Here is a 25,639-nt window from a genome sequence, read left to right as displayed (position 1 = left end):
ATAAAATATAATTGAAATATGAAATATTTACAAACATACAAACAAGGTAGTTTCGTCGCTACACAAAACTGACCATCATTGTCATCCCCTGAAAAAGAACCGACAACGATGAATATTAATTGTGATAATGACTATGATGATGGTGCTGATGATGATAATGACACGATGATGATGATGATGATGGTGATGATACAATGTGTCCAATGTGATATCAGATGTGACAACCTGGTTAAAACCTATATTATGATTGATGGTATGGTTGATTATGCACGTTTTATTTTGCATGGAATACATAGTGGGTACGAGGATAAGGCCTGCCAAATTCTTGCAGAATGTGAAAAACAGAGTGAGAAGGACGACACGAAATATATACTGATCACCCCGACAAGGAATTGGGGGTTCGTAAATCCTTTGAAACTAGCAGACTTGTCCAAAAGCCGAACATTCATAGCCGAGCCAACTGTCCAGAGACTTTTGAATACAATATGGAGTGACGGCTTGAAGAAGGAAGGAAAGGTATGAGAATATAAGGCCACTTTCAAAGTTTCTTCCAGGAAATATGTCTCAATGTGATTAGAAAAAAACACACTTTAAAGGTTCCATGTTGAACTGTAGTTTGTTGCTCATTTGGTTTAATTTGATACAAATCAAAGGGAATAATCGGAAATAATTATAGAGATTACGTAACCGAGGCAAGCTTGAAACATATTTTGTACTTCGTTCTCAAAATTACCAAAAATGACTTAAGTCAAATATTATAGTAAGGTGACGACATGTCTCATTTGTGGTTTACACGCACAATAATTTTCTCTTTTCTCGTTTAATGTCATCAAATATGCGATTTGAATGATAAATACTTATTATTTTATTGAATTACAGATCTATGAACAGAGCACAGAATCAAGTTGGTAAGTAGTCATTAAATGCTGGTCTGATACGCAATTGATATTAAATTTGTCTGGGCTTTTTTTACGACTTGGTTCATCCATTCGTGAAATATTATATATGTGTAAGAAATGAGAACGGACGACAACGTAGCAGTGTAAAATGAAATTTAATCCGAGATTTCGTCTTCATGGTTTCATCAAGGATGGCATTGGCAAACTGTTTAAAAATGAATAAACAGAGAGAGGATACATAAATGCCAGGCAATAAACCCATACATTACAGGAAAATATTACAAAATCAAAAAATTAGCAGATCAGAAACAATGTTTATGTATAAAGATTATACAGAAAAGGAATTATATTACAAACTGTTGATGGCAAAAAATAGCAAAATTATGATGCTATGGTGGCTGCATAGAGCCAACAATAAAAACCAGAATGAGTATGTGAATGTATAAAAACCTAAGCAAAACACTAACTTACCGACAGGAGAGATGCAAAATATGTGTGGTGGTGACGGAAATGCGTATGATAAGACAGAGATCAATATGGAACAAAAACAGAGACAAAAGCAGCGCGAAAAGGGAATGAGGGCGTAAAAAGCAGAGACCTGAAGTGAGGGCGGAATTACGAAAAATGTCCGAGGCTAAAAAAACCGGAGGCACCGGAGTGCCGAGGCCTATGATTCGGCGTTACTTTTAAGGTGTGGAGTTTGGCTATCCAGTATGACTCGCGTTTGCGGATTAAGTTTTCACGGTGGTTATGGATAGTCTCGATGCCCATGATGGAAACATTGGAGAAGTTGTACGCCCGCTTTACCGGTACCATATTCTGATATCAGACTCAACAAAAAGAAACTTCCATATGTGCACCATGTCAACTCACCCGGTCATTCAATTTCCAATGTTTCCATCATGGGTATCTACAGCATGCTGATTTTTCAAAACGTTCATGTCGCTTTTAAGACATGTGGCTGTCTTACACCTACACGTAAAGTCTAGTACTAGCTAATACAGTACTATAAATATCAGAATGTACGACATTTACATGCAGTATGCTATAGGTAAAATGTATCACAATATCATGCAGTGATCATTTCAATGCAAACACTACAGCAGTATCCTATGTAGTGGCACTGATTAGCCTTTATAAGTAATTTCTCGAGGTCAAAAACATATATAGTTCGCACAGCGTGATCATTAATGCTGTGATTGTTGTTTATGAGAACATGGACCATCTATATATTTCACCATTGACCTATTCTGGCCAATTATTTTTAATAAATCTCAGAAAAGAAGATAATATCTGTACGATTATTGGGTATACCGATCATCAGACAGATACTTTGTCATGGTTTCAACTTATTAACAGAAATCCAGCACAGCCTCTACTCCAAAAGTAGTCGAAAGTGTTCAACCACTATAAATACTGGGAGCGTAATATAACAAGTATTATTTTTCAGATGACTAACTTTGGAATTAAAAGTGCTTAAACCCATTATAGGTGGGCGTAGAAACAAATTCAAAGTATAGACCTCTGGAAAAGGCAACCGTTATAGTTTCATGGCCTACCATCATTACATTACATACATTACATACAAGGCATTTATAGGGCGCCATTTCATAAAGACCACGGCGCCAAGATGGAACACAAAATATTTGAAAGGCAAAATAAAACAGCAAACTGAAACAAAGCCACCAGATTATTGTGGGAACAGGAAGGTTTTGAGACCTTTCTTGAAACTTGGCAGAGAAACAGCAGTACGGAGTTCAGATGGAAGTGAGTTCCAGAGTGCAGGTGCGGTGAGAGAAACACTCTTGTCGAAAGCTGATTGCAGGCCTTTAGGGTTGAATTTTGGTACAGAGAGACGTGTAGTGTCTGTTGCAGAACGCAAGCCGAGACGAGTTTGGTTGTACAATGAAATTGATTCTATGAGATAATTTGGTCCATATCCATGCAGACATTTGAACACATAGAGCATGATCTTATATAAAATTCTCTGCTTCACAGGGAGCCAATGAAGTTCTTGCAAATACTGGCTGGCATGGTCATACTTAGAAGCAGAGAAAATTAATTTTGCACTCCAGTTCTGCAAGCGTTGTAATTTCATGATGTAAGTTGCATTAGTTCCTGCTAATAGTACATTCCCATAGTCTAGACGTGACAGCACAAGAGATCGAACAGCATGGGTGCATGTTTCATTATCAAGAAAACGACGGATCCGAGTAATATTGCGTAAGTGATATGTGATGTTCTTTGACAGTGAAGTTATCTGCGGCAACATACTCATAACATCATCAAAAATAACGCCCAGGTTTCTGACACTAGTGGAGGGGTGGACGATGTCATCTCCAATGTGAAGGCATATATCAGGCATCTGGCGTTTGAAGTGAGGTGATGATATAACCAAGAATTTCGTTTTGTCGTTGTTTAATTTCAAGAAATTAAATGTCATCCATGTTCTGATTTCTTTGATACAAGATGTTATTGATGACAAAGCGGTTTCAATTGATGGTGGGTTAGATGGCTCAAAACTACAGAAAATCTGTATATCGTCCGCGTACATGTGGTATGAAAGCGAGTGGTTTTTGATGATCCTGCCTATTGGAATTGTATACACTGTGAAACCTCGGGGGCCCAAAATTGAGCCCTGAGGTAGTACATAGTCCATGGTCTTTGCCATTGAGTAGACACCATCAATCACAACAGTTGTTGTTCTACCAGTAAAATAGGACCGCAACCAGTCAAGAGCAATCCCAGTCACCCCGATCTCATGCGACATTCTACTCAGCAGAAGGTCGTGGTTCACCGTATCGAAAGCCGCACTGAGATCGAGTAAGACAAGGAAAACTCCTTTCTGGTTGTACACATGTCCCATAATCTCATCCTTCACTTTCAACAGTGCCGTTTCGGTGCTATGGCCACGCATATAGGCAGATTGCAGTTCTTCACCAAGATGATGTTTCAACATGTGATTGTTGATGTTGTTGACAACATGTTTCTCTATCAACTTTGAGATGAAAGGTATGTTTGCAACCGGTCTGTAGCTTTTCAGTTCACTCTGGTTCAAAGACTGCTTTTTGATAAGGGGGTTATGACGGCATGTTTCAGTGAGCTGGGAAATACACCTGAGGAAATGGATGTATTTATGATGCAAGTTATTACAGGCAAAAATACAGACATGTTTTCTTTCAGTAACCAGGTAGGAATAGGATCTAACAAACAACTTTTTGTTGCACTACCTTGTACAAGATCTCTAACATCATCTTCTGTAACATGATCATAAAAAGAGAGTTCACATATATTAGAAACATCATGGTCATACATGTCAGTGTTCACCCTTACTGTACCAGTGCAAGACACTTCTTGTTCAAGATCTTCATATATTTTAGCCACTTTGTTTTGGAAATATGTAGCAAACTCATTACTCATATCTTCAGCTGACTCATATACAGGTAATATCTTACATTTACTATTTAACAAACTATTTACGATCTTATACATGGTCTTTGTGTCATTAGCACCCTGAAACTTCATAGCATAATGACTTTGTTTAGCCTTTTCAATTAGGCTGTTAACAGTTTTGTTATGTTCAATGTAAAGTTGGTGATGGACTTCAAGTCTTGTTTTTCTCCACTTCTTCTCATGCTTTCTGCGGAGTCTACGAGCATGATGTATTTCTGAGTTGTACCAAAGCTGTCTGATGCGTGCATTCCGGGTTCTCGTAACCAATGGAGCATGCTGGTCTAAAACATCAATGACAGTCTTTTCATAAGCTTCAGAAAGTTCATCTACATCAGCAGCAGATTTGACTAGTGATCTAAACTGGTGACCAATATCATTATCAAAGGACTCTTTGTCAATATTGCTAAACTTGCGTGTGGTAAATGTTTCAACGTTCTGAGTTGGTTTCTTAAAAGACAGTTTACAACTAATAATGTTGTGGTCGGATCCACATCTAGGACCAATTTCACAATTCCTGACCAAGTTTTCATCCGGGCGGGCAATGATTAAATCAAGAGTGCCCCCGCTGATGTGTGTAGGGCCATTCACCAGTTGACAAAATCCAGCACCCTCAATCATAGCAAGGAACTTAGCAACTTCTGATTTAGCAGGTAACTCAACATGGAAGTTAAAGTCACCAAGCATTACTACTTTACCGGACATGGAGTTGATATGGATCAGAAAATCATCAAACTCGGACAAGAACTGGGATGTTTGAAATCCATTCTCTTGAGATGGATAGGTTCTGTAAATGAGCACATGATAGATATCCCTTTTAGAGTCAGAGATGATTAAATGTTCAAAAGAGACCGACTTAAATCCAGTGGGAATTATCTGAAGTTTAAGCTCCTGCTTAAACAACACTCCCAATCCACCATAGTTGTCTCCACGGGGTGCATTTAAGAGTCGGTAACCAGGTGGGCATAATTCACCAATGACCACATTTTGTGATTCTGAGAGCCACGTTTCGACTAGAAAAAGGATATCCATAATCTTGTGATCAAGAATATAATCGGAACATGTTGTTGTTTTATTTTTTACTGAACGTGCATTCCATAGACCGATTGTAAGGAATTCAGCGTTTTCCAGTCTCTTTTCTTTCACTCTTCTACCCGCTCGCTTTTTCCCTCTCTTTCTCCATCGCTTACGAGTCTCTTACGATCATTGGGTATACCGGTCATCAGACGGATAATTTGTCATGGTTTCAACTTAACAGAAATGCGTATACATGTATATACAATCTGTGCTGTCAGAATCATGACAAACCCAGTCATTCCAGCACAGCCTCTACTCCAAAAGTAGTCGAAAGTGCTCAACCACTATAAATACTGGGAGCGTAATATAACAAGTATTATTTTTCAGGTGACTAACTTTGGAATTAAAAGTGCTCAAACCCATTACAGGTGAGCGTAGAAACAAATTCAAAGTATAGACATTTATATGGCTTACAAAAATAAACATAAAATATTCAAGAGAAAAAAAGTCACCAGAAAAGCACTGAACAAAGGTAAGACATTAGTGAGTATTGTTTTACACTTTTTTAAAATAAATTTTTACACTGATTTCTTTTACATGTCTTTCAACGTAGGTGTTGTAAGCCTTTTGAGAAGGTTCGACGCTTCTTTTCACCTGAAAAAAGGTTCTATCTCAAAGTGGTACGTATTAAACACTCCACCGTCAAATAGTTCTTCTTCTTCTTCTTCTTCTTCTTCTTCTTCTTCTTCTTCTTCTTCTTCTTCTTCTTCTTCTTCTTCTTCTTCTTCTTCTTCTTCTTCTTCTTCTTCTTCTTCTTCTTCTTCTTCTTCTTCTTCTTCTTCTTCTTCTTCTTCTTCTTCTTCTTCTTCTTCTTCTTCTTCTTCTTCTTCTTCTTCTTCTTCTTCTTCTTCTTCTTCTTCTTCTTCTTCTTCTTCTTCTTCTTCTTCTTCTTCTTCTTGCATTTTCAACGATTTTCAATGGGAACGCATCGTTGTATTGCACACAAGCACCACGGGCCAATCAGTAAAGCACACAGTGTAACAGGCACAATTGAATCGTTAAAATTGCAACTTTTCATTTTGAGGTTTGAGAGTTTGGAGGCGCATATCTTGGTCAATTCTTGCTCAATGTTCACGAACAGGGTGTCAAATGAGAAAGAAAAGTCCAATTAACAAAATGTATATTTCAGAATAATCCAAAAATATCAAGTTATTGAACAGCAAGGATGAATATAACTGACGAGTTTCTTTTTGTGCCTGGTGTATATATATATAGGTAGTCGTTACTCTGAATGAATGAATGAATGAATGAATGAATGAATGAATGAATGAGTTTCATGCCTAAAAGGCAATCGTCAGACGACACGATGAAATGCTTTGGGTGGACTACCATCTCTTGGGAATGTGAAAGAATATACATTCCATGGTGTCAACACAGCCAAAGTCTATTCAGAGTCAGTCTGTCTATCGGAGATAGTCAGAAACTGCTAAACAGGAGCGTAATAACAACATTTTGCTCAAGTTATACTATCTTTTGCTCAATCCCAAATGAGAGAGCGTATAAAAATTCAAAGAACAGACCTTCCAGAATAGGTAGTCGTTACTCTGAGTTTCATGCCTAAAAGGCACTCGTCAGACGACACGATGAAATGCTTTGGGTGGACTACCATCTCTTGGGAATGTGAAAGAATATACATTCCATGGTGTCAACACAGCCAAAGTCTCAGAGTAACGACTACCTATTCTGGGAGGTCTGTCTAATAATAATCACTGAATAGGCTTCTGACGCATGGTAACGCATCTGTCACCTCCACCATAGACCCTATAAAATGCCTCCACTGAGCTACTATGAAAGTGCACCCGGGACAAGACAAATTCCCATACCATTTAAAGTTAGAGGTATTTGCCCACTGAAGCATGATTAATAGCTGCTAGTATTGCATAACATGATTTCTACATTGACCTACAAAAACCCAGAAAAAAGTAACCTCCTTCGACCTCATTATCGTATTTTGAATTAAAAGAGCCACTTTTTAGGTAAGTTACACAGCTGAAGTTGTGATAGTATTGAGATACAACAATCTCATGGTATAAACAAGAATATGCTCCTTTGGTCAAAATTTCTATTGTCTCTACCCTTAAAAACGTTTTAAACAAGTTATATTTTGGGTTTTGGTTTAGGTAAAAACGCTTTAGTAGCAATAAATGTCGGGTGATAATACAAAGGTTATGAAAACGTTTTGTATGAAAATACACGGTAACAATATTTTTCAAATGTTGTGATAGTATTGAGATACAACAATATCATGGTATAAACAAGAATATGCTCCTTTGGTCAAAATTTCTATTGTCTCTACCCTTAAAAACGTTTTAAACAAGTCATATTTTGGGTTTTGGTTTAGGTAAAAACGCTTTAGTAGTAATAAATGTCGGGTGATAATACAAAGGTTATGAAAACGTTTCAAAACGTTTTGTATGAAAATACACGGTAACAATATTTTTTTAATGTTTTCAAAATGCTATTGTCAACTTTTTTTGCAAACATTTTTGCCAATATATTGTCAACGCTTAAATAGCATTATGTTAAAACATTTGAATTAGTTTATCTAAAAAATGTTTTTTGATGTTATGAAAACGTTTTATGCCCTTTAATATACCCTTTATATAACCCGACATTTAAACGTTTTCCGACAACCTTTTGCGAATGATGTCGGAAACATTTTGTGTTTGCTGGGATATGACTCAAATCTGCTGTGCATTTCGATATTAAAAATTATTTCACGGACACCCCTGAAATTGAATTATATTGTCAATAATTTATTAGCTAATTTATGTTCTTTACAGATCTTCTATGTCGCATTTCTGGGCTACTTCTCATGGATAATGGTATCAGACAAGATAACCAGTTCAGCGCCCTCTGCGGCAGAGGTATTCTTGATTTTCTGGGTTTTTACCTTCATCATGGAGGAGATACGTCAGGTTAGCACATATGATCAAAATCCCATTTGACTTACTCAACATGTCTAAGAAAGAACACATAAGTTTTGTTAAATATACTTTTGAAGTAATTCATAGGAAATGAGTGATAATTTGGCGGTATTATATAATATAAGCTTACGTATCATATTGTACACGCATAAATATATGTTGAATGTGTGCCACATGACATAAAGGCCATTTTGTGCTTTGATGGACCATTTCAAGTGTTTGATCTAGTTTTCGTATTGGTTTTTGTAACTTGTCATTCCATTAAAATATTCTTGGTTGGTAAAATTTGATCAAAGCCTTATGCGAGTGGATTGAACAAAACTCCTGGAATGAACATATTTTGCTGTAATTGTGTTGAGAATAGGCAATGCAATAATTTTCCGAGCAGAAATGTGCACCACACCTTTCTCAAACACTCTCGTTTTAATTGGTAGGCCTACTTTAAAAACAATAGTACCTAAATGATTGTAACAGAATAAGTGATAGCAATATGAGTCGAACTCAAGCGCTTTCTCATTTGCATAGCATTCCATTGGTTTGTTCATTTGTGTATGGAGAACGATTCTGGGAGGCCGTGGGATTTTGTGGCTAAGTTCTCAGGTAGTCCGACACCAGATGTACTAGAAACGCCTATTCTTATTTCCCCATTCAATCAATGTTAGCATTACATTTGTATCGCCACGGCGGCCCGCGCACTGGAAACCCTCAATTGTTGCTTAAAATAATTCACGGCTGTTCGATGTATATAGAATTAGCTTCATTATTAACTAAATGCAAACTATAGATGGCGCTATTTATCCTTAGGTTAGGTGATTAATGCCGCCATTAAAACAGCTGGAATAGGTGAAACAAGCAACAAGGAAATTTTAAAAACATATTTGATCAAACAATTAAAGGAATTATTTGTATTAAACAATGTAAAAGCTTGAAAGGGTAATTTCCCGTAACTAAATAGCGCCACCAATTTTGTCATTAATAGATACATTTTATATCCGAAAAAGCTATAAAAATGCTAAAAAAGTGAATAATTTTGTAAAAGAGGGGAAATCAAAGTTGAGAATGACTCAAAAGCATCTGTATACATTAGCAAGATATCACATTTAGCTGTTTAAGCCTAAAATTTGCTTGTACATGATGTTTTGTTTGAAAAACTAATAAATGATCCCATCAAACAACCGTGAATTCATAACAGTTACGTAATCAGTTGATACAGCTGACATTGCTTCACTAGCAAGCCACCGAAATAATCCGTCGTAGTCTTGCGCGTTAAATGATAAACCGTCAATTTAGTGCTATCTCGATCTCGAATTATTATGCCTTATGTCAGTACCTTCACTTTATTGATCTTACAATTCTTGTGATCTTTACTTCTTTCCCTTGTTTATGATAGGCATTGCCGCAACCATTTGACTTTTTTGGAGAGCGTCATCAGATGAGTGGTCAAAAGTTGCGAACAAACTTGTGGGACCAGTTCAAACTGTACATCAAAAATGTTTGGAACTACATTGACATGGCCATGCTGTCCTTCTTTGTCATAGGGGAGATGGCTAGATCAGATCCGAATACTGCCCGAATCTTGCTTGCATTCAGTTTGGTCCTCTTCTACTTACGATTTCTTCGTATTTTGACAGTCATCAAAAGCATTGGTCCAAAAGTGTTGATGATTTTTAAAACGGTAAAACTCAACTTATTTTTTTCCATTTAATTTAATTTCATCGACAGAATGCAACACTGATGTAAGTGTACCGTACATAACTTTACAAGAGAAGCAATTCTCTGTTTTACTTTGAATTTTCTTTTCAGCTTTCTATAAAAAAATTACTTGAAGTGGACCTTTCATGCTCCACACGCACAATGCCTTATCACGCAGAACACCTATACTTGAAGGAAGTTTCTTGGGAGGAGGTCCTGGGAAAGATGATTGCTGACCTGACATCCCAGCCTTTTTTCTGGTTTATCAGATTAGTGCCTGCGTTTTGTGGCTTGGGAGCGAGCGTGTGTGTTAGACATCGTGGTATAACAAGTAGCATGCATATGATAACCCTTAGGTCCTTTATCACATTCCACTGTTGAATTTACATGTTGAAATTTATCAAGGCCCTTCCATTGTAAAGATGTGTCCTTAATCTTCTCCCATTTCTCTGCGGATACTTTTTCTAAACTGTCTTTTACAGGGCAGTGATCTTTACACAGCATGCATTCTAGTTTATCAGTCTCTTGGTTGCTCTGTAGCTCTTCAGTGTCTGTTCTGTTCTGTTCTCCATCACGTGCTCTGAGCGTGCAACTTTCCTGAAAGAACAAAAGTAACACGTTCAAAATCTAATTGAATAAAAATAAGTAGTGGCCTCATGTGTGTCACATCTTAAATATCGATATTCATGTTTTTCAACATGGCTCCGGCAGCCATCTTGGATTTAGGGGGTAAGATGACCCCCAAACGCTATGAATACGACATAAAAAGGTTTAGCATGCCAAAATTATTGGAAAACGACACATTGTTTGTTAGCATTGCTTAATATCCACTTCATGATATATAGATTTTTTCATGTTTTTGTCGATATGGCGCTGGCGGCCATCTTGGATTTTAGGTCCAAGGTGACCCCAAGCTCTTTGAATATGATCTTAAACAGTTTTGCATGCCAAAGATAGTTGAAAACGACATATTGTTTGTTATTATAGCCTATCCACTTCATGATATATCGATTTTCGTGTTTTTCAATATGGCGCTGGCGGCCATCTAGGATTTAGGGGTCAAGATGACCTCTAAGCACTTTGCATACGATCTCAAAAGGTTTGGCATGCCAACAATAGTTAAAAACGGCACATTATTTGTCATTATAGCCTATCCAGGTCATGGTATATAGATTTTCATGTTTTTTAATATGTCGCCGAGGGCCATTTTGATTTTCCCGCCTTTTTGGGGAGGGACATAGGAGCTATTTTTTCTTAAATATGTCCATTTAGTCAAATCTACGGAGAAACAATGGTATCCTATGAATGGGCTAAACTTTACATGTAGATACAACTTAAATATAAATTTTATAAAAGAAAACAAAAACGAAAGAAAGAAAGAAAGAAAGAATGAATGAAAAACTAATGAATGAATGAATTAATTAATGACTAATTTAATAATTAATATACATGTATAAATAAATAAATAAAAAAATAAAAAAATAGATAAATAAATAAATAAATAAAAAATAAAAATAAATAAAATAAAAATAAAAGTAAATGATATAAATAAACCGAGATAAATCTTACATTTTTAAATTTATATTGAGCAGGATACTCACCGTGCTAATTATCCAACAGAATGTGCTCACCTGTATTTAAGAACGCCCTTAGAGGTGCCCATAAAGCATTTGCAGCATTCACGTTTTACGAGTCGCAGACTGTTTGTGTAACAAGTTTACGCACAGTAAGTAACTTACGTACAGTTCATGGAGTTACGTACGGTTGATATTCCTTACGACGAGTCGCAACGCTTAGTGAAACAAGCCACAGATGCCTTATATTTTGTCTTTGACACTAATGATGAGTTTATGTCTTTAAATATTTTCTGTACTCTATAAAGTGTAAAATCTGTTTTGCATCATGTTTTTGTTTGTATGTAAAATATAATGCATAACCTCACGGGTTTGAAAACAAATTTCAATATATTTTTGCTCCCATTATAGCTGAATGATTTCAAGACCATGGTACTCATCCTCTTGATCGTTCTCATTGGTTATGGCACAGCCGTTCATGCAGTTCTGTATCCCCACGTGTCCGATCCTTTGGAAGTTGCGCATGGAATATTTTTTCGACCACTCTTCCAAATCTACGGTAATCTTTTCTTGGAAGATCTGACAGGTTGGTCTTTAATATTTTAGTTCCTAAAACGTAGTTAAATAATTGAATTGTCTTTACGGTGATTGGGGTGAGTAGGGAAACAGAAGGAAAAGCTTTTGTAATCCTCCTACGACCACTGCTGATGAAATTATTGTTTTCTCTTTCATAAGCTACTGAAACAAGTGGAATGTGCACCAACAACATGACAGAGATGCATACCGGATACAAACAAGCATGTCCGCAGAACGTTGCATGGGGAGTCGTGTTTCTGGTGATGTACATGATCCTGAGCAACGTTTTGCTACTAAATATATTCATTGCTATGTTTAGGTAAGTTACTGTTATTGGTTCATTTAAATTGTGTTTTAAAACAACACATGTGTGATGTTAACTGATATATCAAGACTACATGTAGACTACATGTAACCCCAACTGCCTTGGATTGAAATTCCGTCTTTTATTTATCACTGCACGTGAATTAAAGTCCCCATTGTGATTTTTCTATAATTAATTAACACCAATCTGCTTAATCTTTTTACGCATAGCATCGCGTGTGAAAACATTCACCGAGAAGCTGAGATTCATTGGGCTTCTCAGAGATTTCACATCACAGAGGAGTACTACAACAGACCGCGACTGCCACCTCCATTTATCATCATAACACACATCAGTAGACTGATATCATGGATATCCTCTTTATGCAGAAAGGGTAAGGATGTAGGCCTACATGATGTTAGCATAGTGACGTTTTCACCACTGCACTAGTGCTACCATCAGACTGGCAACGAAGTACATCTGATTGTTTCCCTTTATAGGCGACCAGAACCACCGTAGATGGGGTGGCTAGTTGGCAATGATATTCACGGTTGTTTGGTGTGATCATTTATTAATTTACTAACAAAACATTATCATACTGTTTAATTCTAGACCTGAATAACACCAACAGCTATCACACTAATAAACTGTATATACACATATATTTTGTACCAATTTTTGTGGTAATTATAATTCTGTAAACTATACATGTATGTGCGAATTGAGAGCGTTATTTACACATATTTTAAATTTAAATTCGCCAAATAATATGAGTTATATCTTATATTTCATGATAAAAAGTTTTTTGAAAATGCCCTTGTCATTTGTTAGTCTCTTTGCTGATGTTCTTATACCGTTTTACAAGATGCAAACACGATTTTTGATAAATAGCGCCATCATTGTTCACAATTTCTTTAAAATTATTTAGTGAATATACCCCCACCCGTCCTTGTTTAGAGTGTCTTTTCCTTTTGCATTATATATCGTCTCGATTTGAAACAGTTATTTCCAGCGCACTGAATGGTCTATTGTTCTATTGTGTCCGATTTGAGCGCTGACATATTGGAAACTGTTGCCAATCAATATTCATGAGAGTGTACATTCAACGTTCAATTTTCGAAATTGGGTGACTTGTGCTTGGCAGGTGTAAAATACATCTGACTGGGCGTTTTAAATACGTAACGCATAAAGGCATTGACATCATCGAATGGTTGCCTATAGTGATGTTAGTGTTAGGCCTATGTGGGGGGGCTGTACTTAGTTTCTATAATAATTATTATAAGGCCTACATTTATTTGTCATTCCTTTCTTTTCCTTTCTCTGTACTTATTTTTTCCTTGCTAAAGTATCACTCCCTCTTCTTATCTCCCTTCCGTTCTCCATCCCCTCATACTTTTTGTCCCTCTTTCTCTCTTCCTCCAGCCCCCTCTCATTCTTCATGTCCCCTCCTCCCCCTCTTCCTCCCTCATCCCCTCCTAAGACATCTCACAAAAGAGCTGCCCCCCTTCAGTACGCCACTGTTTATGACGTTCTCCTTCTTAAAATAAAATAAAATGTCAATTTGTGAAACAACTTTTATATAGGCCTATACCGGTTTACTTATTATATGTTACATGTATACGTAGCTATTACCATTATACAATACTAGACATACAGACATGGCAGCCTTGATGTGTAATCATTCAGCAAGCGCATTCAATTTATTTAAATGAAGCACCTACAGTCAGTGGGGTGACAACGAACTGCATCATATCAGCGGCTAATGTTTGCCTTTTGTGCTTACGGCTACTCAATCACACCCTTGGGTGGTATGACAACAAAGGGTACTTTTCGTTCCAGTAAGCGCTTTCACGCGACTTTCGTTTGATCACTTATTAACAGTAGCCTGCTAGGTAAAGCGTTAATACACTGTCGGGTCAGTTTACCGATTTAATGGCGGAAGCCCTTTGTCCCAAACAAAAGGTACCTTTCGATGAATAGCTTGTCAGATTTCAAATCGGCACAAGTGAACAATGCGTTACATAATCTATTGCCTCTCCATCTTTAATAGCTCCATGGTTATTTCAATATATGTTATGCATATATTAACATCTACCACAAAATAATTACCCCCTTTAAATAATGGTCATTATTCCTAAACGGTTGATTGTATGCCAAAGTTGGGAAATTTATTTATGCGCATTATGACACCTCATTTATTGCAATGGCCCCAATACCGATGTTACAGCGTACAATTTTTAAATGAAAGTAACCCATGATTTGAAAGTTGCAGTAAAATCCTATTGCCTAATATCCATTGAAGGAAATCTGTTCAGCTCTCATTGGATTCTTCTTTTTGTTTCTTGAATTGAAGATCAAAACATGTGATAATCAATAACAATTTTCATCAGAGATCATGATTCACGTAATGTTAAATTGAAACATGAAGAATATAGCTCAATCGATAAGGTGCGAGAGGTTGCATGTTCGAACCCTGGCGGTGCCTAGTACGCTCTCGTGGAAAATTATTGAGTTAGCCTGAAATTCCCCTGGAGGAACTTACTGCTAATTGTCTAGTTGTAACCCGTACGAAACTCGGGGAGCTGATACTGGTTGTGAAGTTTATTTGTGGAATGTCAAGGGTGTGCGCTCTTGTAGCTCCCTGAATTGTTGTTAAATGGTTTATGGAATGATGTGGGGCCGCACAGTGTCGACACTCTGTATTATAAATATTTTTTTCCTGCAACTTAATACTCCGTTGGTGAGCGACGGGCGATTGGTATTTCACCGAACGCAAGAAAAGGAGTCCTATATGATGGGCTAGAAATCGATCGCTAGATTGCTCAGTGGTGAAGTACAAACTCAAAATGTAGAGATGTATTCAATTCTATTTAAATCAACATTCTATTATTGACGCAGATAAAGAAAGTTGCATATTGTCTCGATATGTGCATTGTGTTAAAGACTTGTGATTTAATATTCTATACAGCACGTTATGTGTGTTCCTTTTACATGATTATAATTCTCAAACAGTTGTATATATTACATTTTTAATGTACGATTTAAAATCGTTATTTTGAAAATGCAGTAAAATATATCCACAGCAAACAGCAATCGCCGCTGATCAGTGCATTGCATATCCGGTTAATGTATTAAAAACAAAACCTGGGTTTTACCTGACAACAAATCGAATTTTCTTGTAATGACAACATCATATGGGGTACTGAGCATGGGCAAAAAATGTGTAGAATAAAAACTCTGTGGTATCTCATATCGTGTAAATGGTATGCTTAGCCTGAGTCGCTCGGCCTATCTCGAACAAAATCGGCATGCGTACCTGTTTAAAAACGAGAGGATTCGCAGTCCTATCACGGCAATTTTTGACACGAAGATATAGGGATGATGACTATTCACGAAACAAGACGAATATTACCAATGAGCGCCGAAAACATTATCTTCCATACTGAATACAAGGCAATAGGACTGCAACTTTTAAATCTTGGGTTACTTTCATTTAAATGCACACTGCGACATCAGTTTTGGGACCATTGCACAAAATGAGGTATCATCAGATTATAAAGCACAGAAATAAATTCTGCTTCGACTGTATATTCTAAATGTGACATACGATCAACCATTATTTTAAGAACAATTACCATTATTTAAAGGGGGTAATTGCTTTTTGGTAGATGTTTATATGCAAGCATGCGATCCTACACTGCATAAAGTAGCTGTTCAACGCCCGTGCAGTGCATTGTGTGAACCTGGCCTGAGCAACAAGTTCCTAACTGGCCTACAATTGCAAGTTGTCCTTTCAGTGGTAAAGTTAGATTCAAAATTTACTGACTAAGGGGTGTTTACAATGAAATGTAACCCTTGGTCTACTACTCTTTGCGACCTTCTTAGTTACAGAAAACATTAAACTTTTAAATGTCGGACTAAGTAAACAATGATCACTGATTACATTTTCTTTTTGATTATTACACGTTTTGGCCTCCTCCAAACTATTCACGAAACAAGACGTATTTAAAGGGGGTAATTCCTTTTTGGTAGATGTTTATATGCAACTAATGCAAGCATGCGATCCTACACTGCATAAAGTAGCTATTCAACGCCCGTGCAGTGCATTATGTGAACCTGACCAGGCCTTTTTTCTTAAATCCGCCACTGCATATTGCTTCAAGTACCATCATTGGAGGACTTATAAGTTACTGGCGAGACCGCAACGTAGCTGAAAGAAGCTACCTGGATACGCCAAGAAGAAAACGAAACTCTAATGCCCTTTACGGTTCCTGTCGTCTATAAAAGGAAACAATCTGATGTCATGAAACCACTAATGTAGTGGTATTAAACGTCACTAAAATGATTTATATCTTCATTTTTGAAATTGTAACAGTTTAATCTAACATTCCAAATGAACTTGCCCATAGAAGGATGGACATATTTATACATAATAAATATGTCATTTATTAAAAAATATCCATAAGATTGTTATGAACAAAAACGTCGCATTAATTTGTAACGTAATTTGTAAAAGTTACAAAATAAGAACTACCTTAAAAATAATGTATACTTGATGCAACGCATTAACTTGGTAATCAAGTTGTCCATAGGTAATTTACTGTTTTAAGGAAAATTAGAACTATATATAATTGTTTAAACAAGTACATTTTTCTGAAATTTTCATCTCTGTATAATGTAACAAAAACAATGAGTAGATTTAATTTAACTAAGGAAATTGCGAAGTCCACCTTACATTTATAAAGCGATCTCCTCGTGTGTAGTCTTAAAAATGATAGCATTATGGTTAGAGCTACAAAGGCTATAAAACAACATTGAATAATCACTTTACTTATTTAAACTTTACTACTTCAAACTAAGGTGTCCCCGTGACAAATCGGTACATTATACAGGTATGGCTGTCCGTGCATTCTGCTTAACGTAATGTAGTGGTTCATCATCCCAATTATATTAATGTACCATGCTCCCAGCATGGCTAAGGAGAGCAGTCTGACAATAATATGATGTTAGCAATTCCCCAGCAAGTTGCCACCAACTAAATTTATAAAAATAAAACCGTGATCCAATTTACATAGCATATACATTTTTGTATCGATTCAGATAAAAAGATAAGAAAGCAGGGTAAGAAGGACATGAAACGGATTAAAATGGAAGAACGATGTGCCTATAACTACATCCGTCGCAAACAATTGGAACAAGTGGAAAACAGGTGGGGTTATTTAAATTACATTTCAATGTTGTTGCTGGAATCATTAATACATGTTACTTATTCGATGGCGTAGTGTACGTTAGAATAAGTTATTGTTCAACTGGCTTAAGCCTTCTTTGTCAGTGGACTTCGGGTATATATATAAATGTGCATTTATAAATGCGCATTTATAAATGCGCACGTGACATCTACAAGTCGCCATACCGTGTTCAACGATGTAAGGTACCCGGATGTGCACAAATTCCACACGCAAAAGTATAGGCGAAAATGACAGGTTACAAGGAAAATTGGTTTTGCAAAATAGTGGCATTGATTGCAAAGGGCAAAATAATTTGACCCGAAACATAAACTCTTTATTTGGATTTTCCATCACGGAAAAAAAAAAATTATGACGGAAAAGCTAGATATAGCTGTTTTCCGTGCTAAATGGGCGTGGCAATTGGCCATATTGATGACGAAATGTGATTCTTACTGGCATTAAGGTCAGAACTGGGTAGCTGCCGATGATGTTATTTGATAATGTTTGCACGTAGGGAACTTAGGGGCTGTCATTTTCTTCGGAAGGAAGGGGTCATGGATTTATTTATTTGGGAGTCAAGATAAGTATCCCCCCGTAGCGCCGCCAATGAACATAACTCTGACCCTAATTTTAACTCTAATTATAACGTAAATTGAGGAAACTATAACTTTAGCCCTTTTCGGTATAATGACCCTCTCAAACTAATAGGCTAGATGTCCCCGCCCGACCTCCTCAATTCTAATTTACTCATTCGCTCGCAAATGGACAAAAACAAATTCAAAATGTGTTTTTAAGCACATTTTTGTGTCCCCCATGCTAAATCGGTAATCTGTACACCTTTTGTCACCCTTTGACGTACAATTTAGAGTATAAACACGTAAATGACTGTACATGATCTAATCATCCCGGCTGGAAGATGTTGTGGAAGACTTGTATACTATACACGCTCATACGTTATATGACAATATGACGTACAATCACGTATGTGATGCATGGTTCGAGGTTTATTCAGCTAGTAAGTTAGATCTCGTCTTTATTGTCATGGTATATTGTAATTGTATACGTCAATTTTGTTCAGTTTGATTCAACCGGCTTATAAAGTTTTACTTTACACGGAAGGGGAAAGTTAGCAAAAACCAATTAATTTATGAGTGTAAAAGGGGGAGGGGTGGTTTTGGGGGAAGGGGGGGGGGGGTAAATAATATTTATAAAATTATAAGTAAGGCGAGAAAGAGAGAAACCCTGTTCTATGGGCGAACGGACCTTTCAAGTAGGGTCGGTCGGTCGGTTGGTTGTTTTTTTAAAATTTTAAATAACCCAAAAAATCACAAAATCTGTAAATAAATTTCAATTTGAGAAAATGCAAAAAAAATTGTCCTGAAATTTCCGAAATTTGGGGTCGGCATTCATTTGTACAGGAAAAATTTGTTTCCCAATTTGTTCAAAATAGAACAGGGTTTTCGTTTTCGTCGCATAAATAAATAAATAAATAATAAATAAATAAATAAATAAATAAATAAATAAATAAATAAATAAATAAATAAATAAAAATAAATAAATAAACATTAGTTATGTTTGTACATGGGGGTGCTGTGCAATAATCATGATCCTTTGATATCCATGATTTATCCTTGCAAATTTATAGCATCGAACCTCCAGCCAATGTTCCTTGCCAGTGCTAGCCACGAAACAAGGTCACAACTGTAGCCACTCCTTCAATGGTCGCCATTTCAGTGATTGACAGTGATGTAATGCAAATATGGCGCTGGCCATCTGGTCACGTGCGCATTTATAAAAGCGCATTTATATATACAACCGAAGTCTACTGTTTGTTACGAACCACTGATCGAAATGATCACAGCACAAAGGCTATTGCATTCGGAACAGGCGTATGAGCCCAGACTTGATTTTTAGCAGCTGATCTGCTCGTTTATGAATTCGTCTCCACTCTCATGTTCAAATTATGCCTTTTATAACATTTGATCTGTTCTGTGCAACCCTCATGATCTCATTTTGGTAGGTATTTGAAAATATTTTTAATGTGCAATTATTTGATGTTTTTCATTTAAATGTTGATGTTGCTTGTGTGCAATTATTCTTACATGATTTGACTTTTTTACAATTTGTAAATGTTTCGAATGTTATTTGATGTTTTTATACCATTCGCTGGCTGCAATGTGTTATATTTTGCTTATACCATTGTCTCCAAAAACACTCAAAATGCCGGTTGGAACGTTGTCATTTTGGACCGTCGAATTGCAAAACCTTGTTTGTAAAAAGTTAGATATGTATCTTAAAAAGAAATTTCTAAAGGTGTACAAATTATATTAACTATTTGTTAGGTTTATAGTTATAAGAGCAAATTTCAAACACGGTAAGATCTTTATTTTTTAAATCAATAACTCAAGATCTAACAGACCTATCAAAATTTTAATGTCGTTTTATATTTAAAGGGGCGACACGTAAACGAATCTGCAGTTTATGCTACCGTCAGGTATATGCAGTGTGTCACATTGGACATGTCATTTATTGTTGATAAATATATATAATTGATCAACGGATGGACGCCGTGCTGGTAGCCTGCGTCACCGACAAACTGGTCATGCAACCATTGTTTACATTTAAGATCATAATCTGTAAAACTGTTTCATCATTCTTTTTTACATCGCAAACGATATCTATAAAGATGAAACATTTCAATATACTTTTTGGGGGACACCCAGCATTTAAAGTTAAAAGTAAAAACCTTTTAGAGAAATTACTGTTTTCTGTTTGTTTTATAGTTCCAAAAAAGCGGACCAGTAGACGACCACTCGTTGTCAAAGTGATATTAACTTGGATTATGTGAGGTCAAGCGACATCGATAGTGTAACATCAGGACCAGTAATAGATTCTACATTACCACAAGCGGTGGTTCAACAAGATTAGTGATAAAACACAATATTCACATTCATATAGTGTATTGTAGAAAGTACAAGCAGATTTACAATAACACGGCGTTCTCTTTTTAGAATATTGACAACTCTCACTAACAAAGAACATTACAACCACATTTTTATTTCTAAGTGAAGAATACAAGAAAACAACAGCAGATATATTTGTATCTGTGTACCTGTAATTTTAATAAGTAATGCCAAGGCTAGTGCCAGATGAATTTTGAACGAAATAACAGCATAACAAACTGTTATTCCCCCCCCCCCATCTGTTTCCAGTGATGCGCCCTGCATGATAACAATATAAAACCATTTTACGTGGTAAAACAAGGATGATATCCTCGATTAGTGAAAGTGGCCCAACTTTCTCGTTTTCTTTACCCTTAAGATTCCAGGGAAATTGAGATTATAGTGGTTTGTAGAGTGTAAAAAATGATATGATATTAGTTTGTTTTTGACACATATATATTTTTGGAGATGTTGTACCATTTCCAGGTTTCTCTAAAAATGTCAATGTCATTCTGAGAAATACAGCTTCCAAATATATTGAATTCGGATTAATCAAAGTCAACATGCTTTATTGATTAAATAATCTTCTTTTTTTAATACTTCTTAAGTTTTAACCCTACTAGTACGAAGGAACTATACAAGGTTTTTCATCTGGTATAAGAAAATACGAGCGTGTTTACGCCAAAACGGCTTAAGCTAATTGTCGATCCATCCGTTGCGCTTACTGTAGTGATGATAGTGGTACGATCAACCAAACCTAGATGACCATAATATGGAACTTTGTGCAACTGCATTTTTATTCGGCGCACAAGAATAGCCAATGAGTCCTTATAAATGGTCACACGCCAGTAATTTTTGTGGGAGGACAATATATTGATTTTACTATTTTTACTGTTTACTTTATTTTTATACACCTAAAGAGGAAATCCATAGCTATACATAATACAGGGTGAGTCAATGAAAGTACAAAAGAGAAAAGAATCCATTTTTATTTAAGATTTTAGGTTTTAAAACATTTTATATATGTATAGAATTGCAGATTCATACGTAGTGATAATAACAATGAAAATTATTAAATTAAACTTCAACACTACTTGTTTATTTCCCTTGCCGGGAGCGCTTTCGAGGAACTTCCTCGTCATCAGCCGATGTTGTTAGCTCTGATGTTTTCTTGGAAACGGCTAAGGAACAACCTGATCAGGTGACATCACACTTGATGACGTCACCGAAGTAGGATAAGAACATTCAATTCACCAGGGAGGAAGAGGAAGACGGGCAACTTCCTTTCCTCGATACTTTAATCCTGCGGGTTAGCGACGGAAGTGTGAAGATCAAAATCTTCAGAAAACCTACACACACTGACCAATACTTGAGTTTTGAGTCGCACCACCCTCTGGAACATAAATTAAGCGTGGTCAGAACGTTGATTCACAGAAGTGAAATAGTGAAGGATCCTTCGGATAAGGAAGAGGAGGTATCGCACATTAAGTCAGCGCTCCGTAGTTGCGGATACAGAGATTGGACCTTCTTACGTGCTCGTGAAAAGAAGGATAAATCAAACCCACAGGAAACTGTGTCCGAGTCCGCGAGTAGGGCCTTCACTGTCACCTTGCCTTACATTGAAGGCACCTCTGAACGCCTACGTAGAGCGTGCAACACAGCGGGTGTGCCTACCGCATTTAAACCCTATCAGACATTACGTCAGACCTTGGTCTCCCCGAAAGACAAGGTAGACAAGTTGAAACAGTCTACAAAATTGCATGTGCTGATTGTCACGCCACAAACATCGGAGAGTCAGGCAGGAAGCTAGAAAAGCGACTTGCAGAACATAAGTCAAAAGCGGCTGGCTCTAAATCGGCTGTACGAGAACATGTAAAAGCGAGCAAGAACACGCACCAAATAGACTGGGACAACGTAAAAGTACTGGAGAAGGAAACAAAAGAATTTCCCAGGAGGGTCCTGGAAGCTATCCAGATCAAGCAGCAGGGGCCTTCACTAGATCCTGTGTGGGACAACCTGATCAAACCCAGCGGCACCAGGGCAGGAAACTTCCGACTTCGGTGACGTCATCAAGTGTGATGTCACCTGATCAGGTTGGTCCTTAGCCGTTTCCAAGAAAACATCAGAGCTAACAACATCGGCTGATGTCGAGGCAGTTCCTCGAAAGCGCTCCGGGTAAGGGAAATAAACAAGTAGTGTTGAAGTTTAATTTAATAATTTTCATTTTATATATGATATATCCATCAGTGACTTTGCGTGGAATTGGCATTTACCATTTTGTTTTTATGACACATTTCATAGCGATACCCAATTTTAATGTTTGTCCAAGAGGCATCTAAAATTTGAATGTCAGCCCACTTTGTGTAAGGTATATTTAGAACAACTGCCATCTTCTTAATCCCATTGGCATTGAAATAAAATGGAGCATCCAAAGTGTCATTGCCCTTGGTCTTGTTTAAGGAGAAGAAACATTATTTGTTGTTATTTTCATTTTACCTTTACTTTAAAGATGTTTATTCCCTATCAAAAGCATACAAATTTGTAAGCGGGTGTTTCAAATGTCAAAATGAAATGCGCGCAAATTCAAGAGAAGTGAATTACAAAATATCAAGTAAGCTCGACATAGTCGAGAGAGGTATGAAGGACTTAAAGTAATGTTTGTTTGAACAGAAAAAGAAATAAAATAACGCAGGTCCAACGCTGGTGCCTTTACCGTGCATTGTGTGCTCTCATTCAAAATACTGGTATCTCGTGGACATACAAGGTGTCCCAGAAAAAAATTACCGAGTGAATAAAATTGAGCGTAAGTCGAGAACTAGACATCAAAATTAAAAAATTAAAAATGCCGCGGATAGCCTATTTTATTGTACATCACATACGAAAATTCAATTTGATTCGGTTGAATGGTTGCGAAAAAATTAACAATTAAATAATACGCGCAACAATGCAATTCATTCCAAGTTTGATCAACATGCTTTTTCAAACTCACTCATCGCTTCCTAAATTTAGTCCACATTACTTATTTTATAATCCGACAGTTATGTTATTCATGCTTTCACTGAAGATGAATAATAGTTTGGCCGAGAAAACTTTGATTTCTGCAATTGGACGCTTTCCAGCTTTAATTCTTTAGGTTGTGCAAATATGTTATAGTTTAACTTTCGAAAGAACAGCTTAGTCAAGATTAACAATGAACAAGTGCTTACAAGTTTACGTGTGATTTTTGATACCATGCAACAGTAATGTTGAGGTTTTTTTTAAACTTTGCATTACAATTTCATGGAAATATTCAAAAAACATTCGTGTGTAAGTGATTTTTTAAAAGTCAGATGGAATTCTTTATGCAATAATTCTTTATGCAACATTTATATCAACATTAACGAAAAAACGATATTTACAAGTACCGAGAATCATTTCACATGCAATGTTTCATTTTCAATATCGTGCAAGTTTTCAAATTTGAACAAAACCTAATTAAATATTGTGCAAGAAACAGAGAATCAGATTATTTAAAAAGAACGGAAAGTAGTTCCCGGTACACAATATGAAACACATTGACGAGTTAACCACTAGTGCGCATTGTGTTGAATGATCTTTCTTCCAAACTTGGAATGAAATGGATTGACGCATGCGTTATGTAATCACTCATTTCTTCGCAATCAGTCAACCGATTCCAGTAAAAATAGGGTATAAGATGCAGAATAAGATGGGCTACGCGCTAATACTTAGATTTTTGGATTATGATGTCTATTTTTCGACTTATGTCCAAATTTATTCGCCCGGAATTTTTTTCTGGGACACCCTGTATAACGAAATTGGGTATCGTATGGTGACTATTGATTGTGGCATTTATAAAAACTTTCAATAATGTTAATGCTCGACTTGGTTCTTGCATAAGTATCGATTCTTTGCTCTATTGCACTTACTAATACGAATACTAATGGGTTGTTGTTGTAAAGTGATCCTGTCGTAATGTGCAATGTCCAAACGACATTTGCGCACTTTCTGTCTTTTTTTGAAAGACGCTGTATTATAACCATGCATGTAAATATATACAGATATTAGCCAAATTGATGTTCGGTCTCAAACCCATACATGGGAGTTTATTTTTTATAAGAAATAAATAAATATTCAGTCATAATCTTGACCTATGCCGTTCACTCCAACTGGGGGTTGAGTGGTGGCATCCGCATCACAATGTCCCGCCAAACTGTTCTGTCATCTGCTGTACGGCTGGCATTTACTATGGAGTTTAGGTCGGTTCTTTTGCAGTCAGCTAGCAGGCAGTCTCTCCACCTCTTTGGCGGTCTTCCTCTAGGTCTGACTCCCGGGATGTGACATTCAAAGGCCATCTTTGGAAGGCGTGAGGGAGGCATTCTCTGGACGTGGCCAAAATAATGCAGTCTCTTCCGGGTTATTCTGTCCAAGATGGAAAATTCAACACCCAGGGTTTTGCGGATGATGGTGTTTCGGATCCTGTCTCTCCGTGTTAATCATTCAGTAATAAATATGCTATATCCTATAGGGTTCACAACTTATAAGTTCCCCCTAATGCTTTTTGAAAGAAATCGGAAACTATTTAACGAAATGTTAAATTGTAAAAGTAATGAGTAACCTTATTTGTTTTACAAATCTGGACCAACTTGTAGTGTCACACATCATTGCGTTCGATCACAATGATTCATTATGTAAAAAAAGAGGCAGTTTGAAAAGTTGCACCTTGGTCCATAGGAGGCTATTTTCAAACAATACGGTATGTCAGGTCTGTTCATGTGTTTGTAATGGAAATACAATTTAAAGTCTAGATGTTCAGTAGGTAACGTGTCCTCCTACACTGTTAACAAGTGCATTACAACGTCGGCGCATGCTGTTTATTAAAGTCCGGATCCGTTGCTGGTTTCAGCCAAATTCACTATTGACATGTCCTGACGAACAGACGTGACTAGTACACGAGGCGAGGTGCTCTCGGC

The 25,639-nt window shown here is 36.7% G+C and overlaps 2 protein-coding genes across 2 annotated transcripts in view; both read left to right on the top strand.

Moving 5' to 3' along the window:
- LOC140143082 (transient receptor potential cation channel subfamily M member-like 2) overlaps positions 1-432 on the top strand; it is a 55,565-nt gene extending 55,133 nt beyond the window's left edge. Inside the window, exon 13 of the mRNA XM_072165136.1 lies at positions 297-432. The gene's annotated coding sequence lies outside the window, so the exon portion shown is untranslated. The remainder of the gene's footprint in view (positions 1-296) is intronic.
- LOC140143072 (transient receptor potential cation channel subfamily M member 5-like) lies at positions 244-20,735 on the top strand. The gene is made up of 10 exons (XM_072165124.1): positions 244-516; positions 880-908; positions 5,980-6,046; positions 8,210-8,344; positions 9,744-10,028; positions 12,031-12,205; positions 12,355-12,514; positions 12,730-12,893; positions 17,600-17,708; positions 20,511-20,735. The coding sequence occupies exons 1-10, from the start codon at positions 244-246 to the stop codon at positions 20,530-20,532; spliced, it is 1,419 nt and encodes a 472-aa protein (XP_072021225.1). The 3' UTR covers positions 20,533-20,735.
- Positions 20,736-25,639: the final 4,904 nt, after the last annotated feature.

This window comes from Amphiura filiformis, chromosome 2 (genome assembly GCF_039555335.1).
Source record: "Amphiura filiformis chromosome 2, Afil_fr2py, whole genome shotgun sequence".
NCBI lineage: Eukaryota > Metazoa > Echinodermata > Ophiuroidea > Amphilepidida > Amphiuridae > Amphiura > Amphiura filiformis.
Note: the sequence above shows the minus strand (reverse complement) of the source record. Positions and strands in the feature narration are given on the sequence as shown.

Coding starts and splice junctions, on each gene's coding strand:
- LOC140143072 (XM_072165124.1), top strand. CDS start 244: ATGATTGATGGTATGGTTGATTATGCACGTTTTATTTTGCATGGAATA. Junction 6,047..8,209: donor AAAGGTTCTATCTCAAAGTG/GTACGTATTAAA, acceptor TGTTCTTTACAG/ATCTTCTATGTCGCATTTCT. Junction 12,206..12,354: donor TTTCTTGGAAGATCTGACAG/GTTGGTCTTTAA, acceptor CTCTTTCATAAG/CTACTGAAACAAGTGGAATG.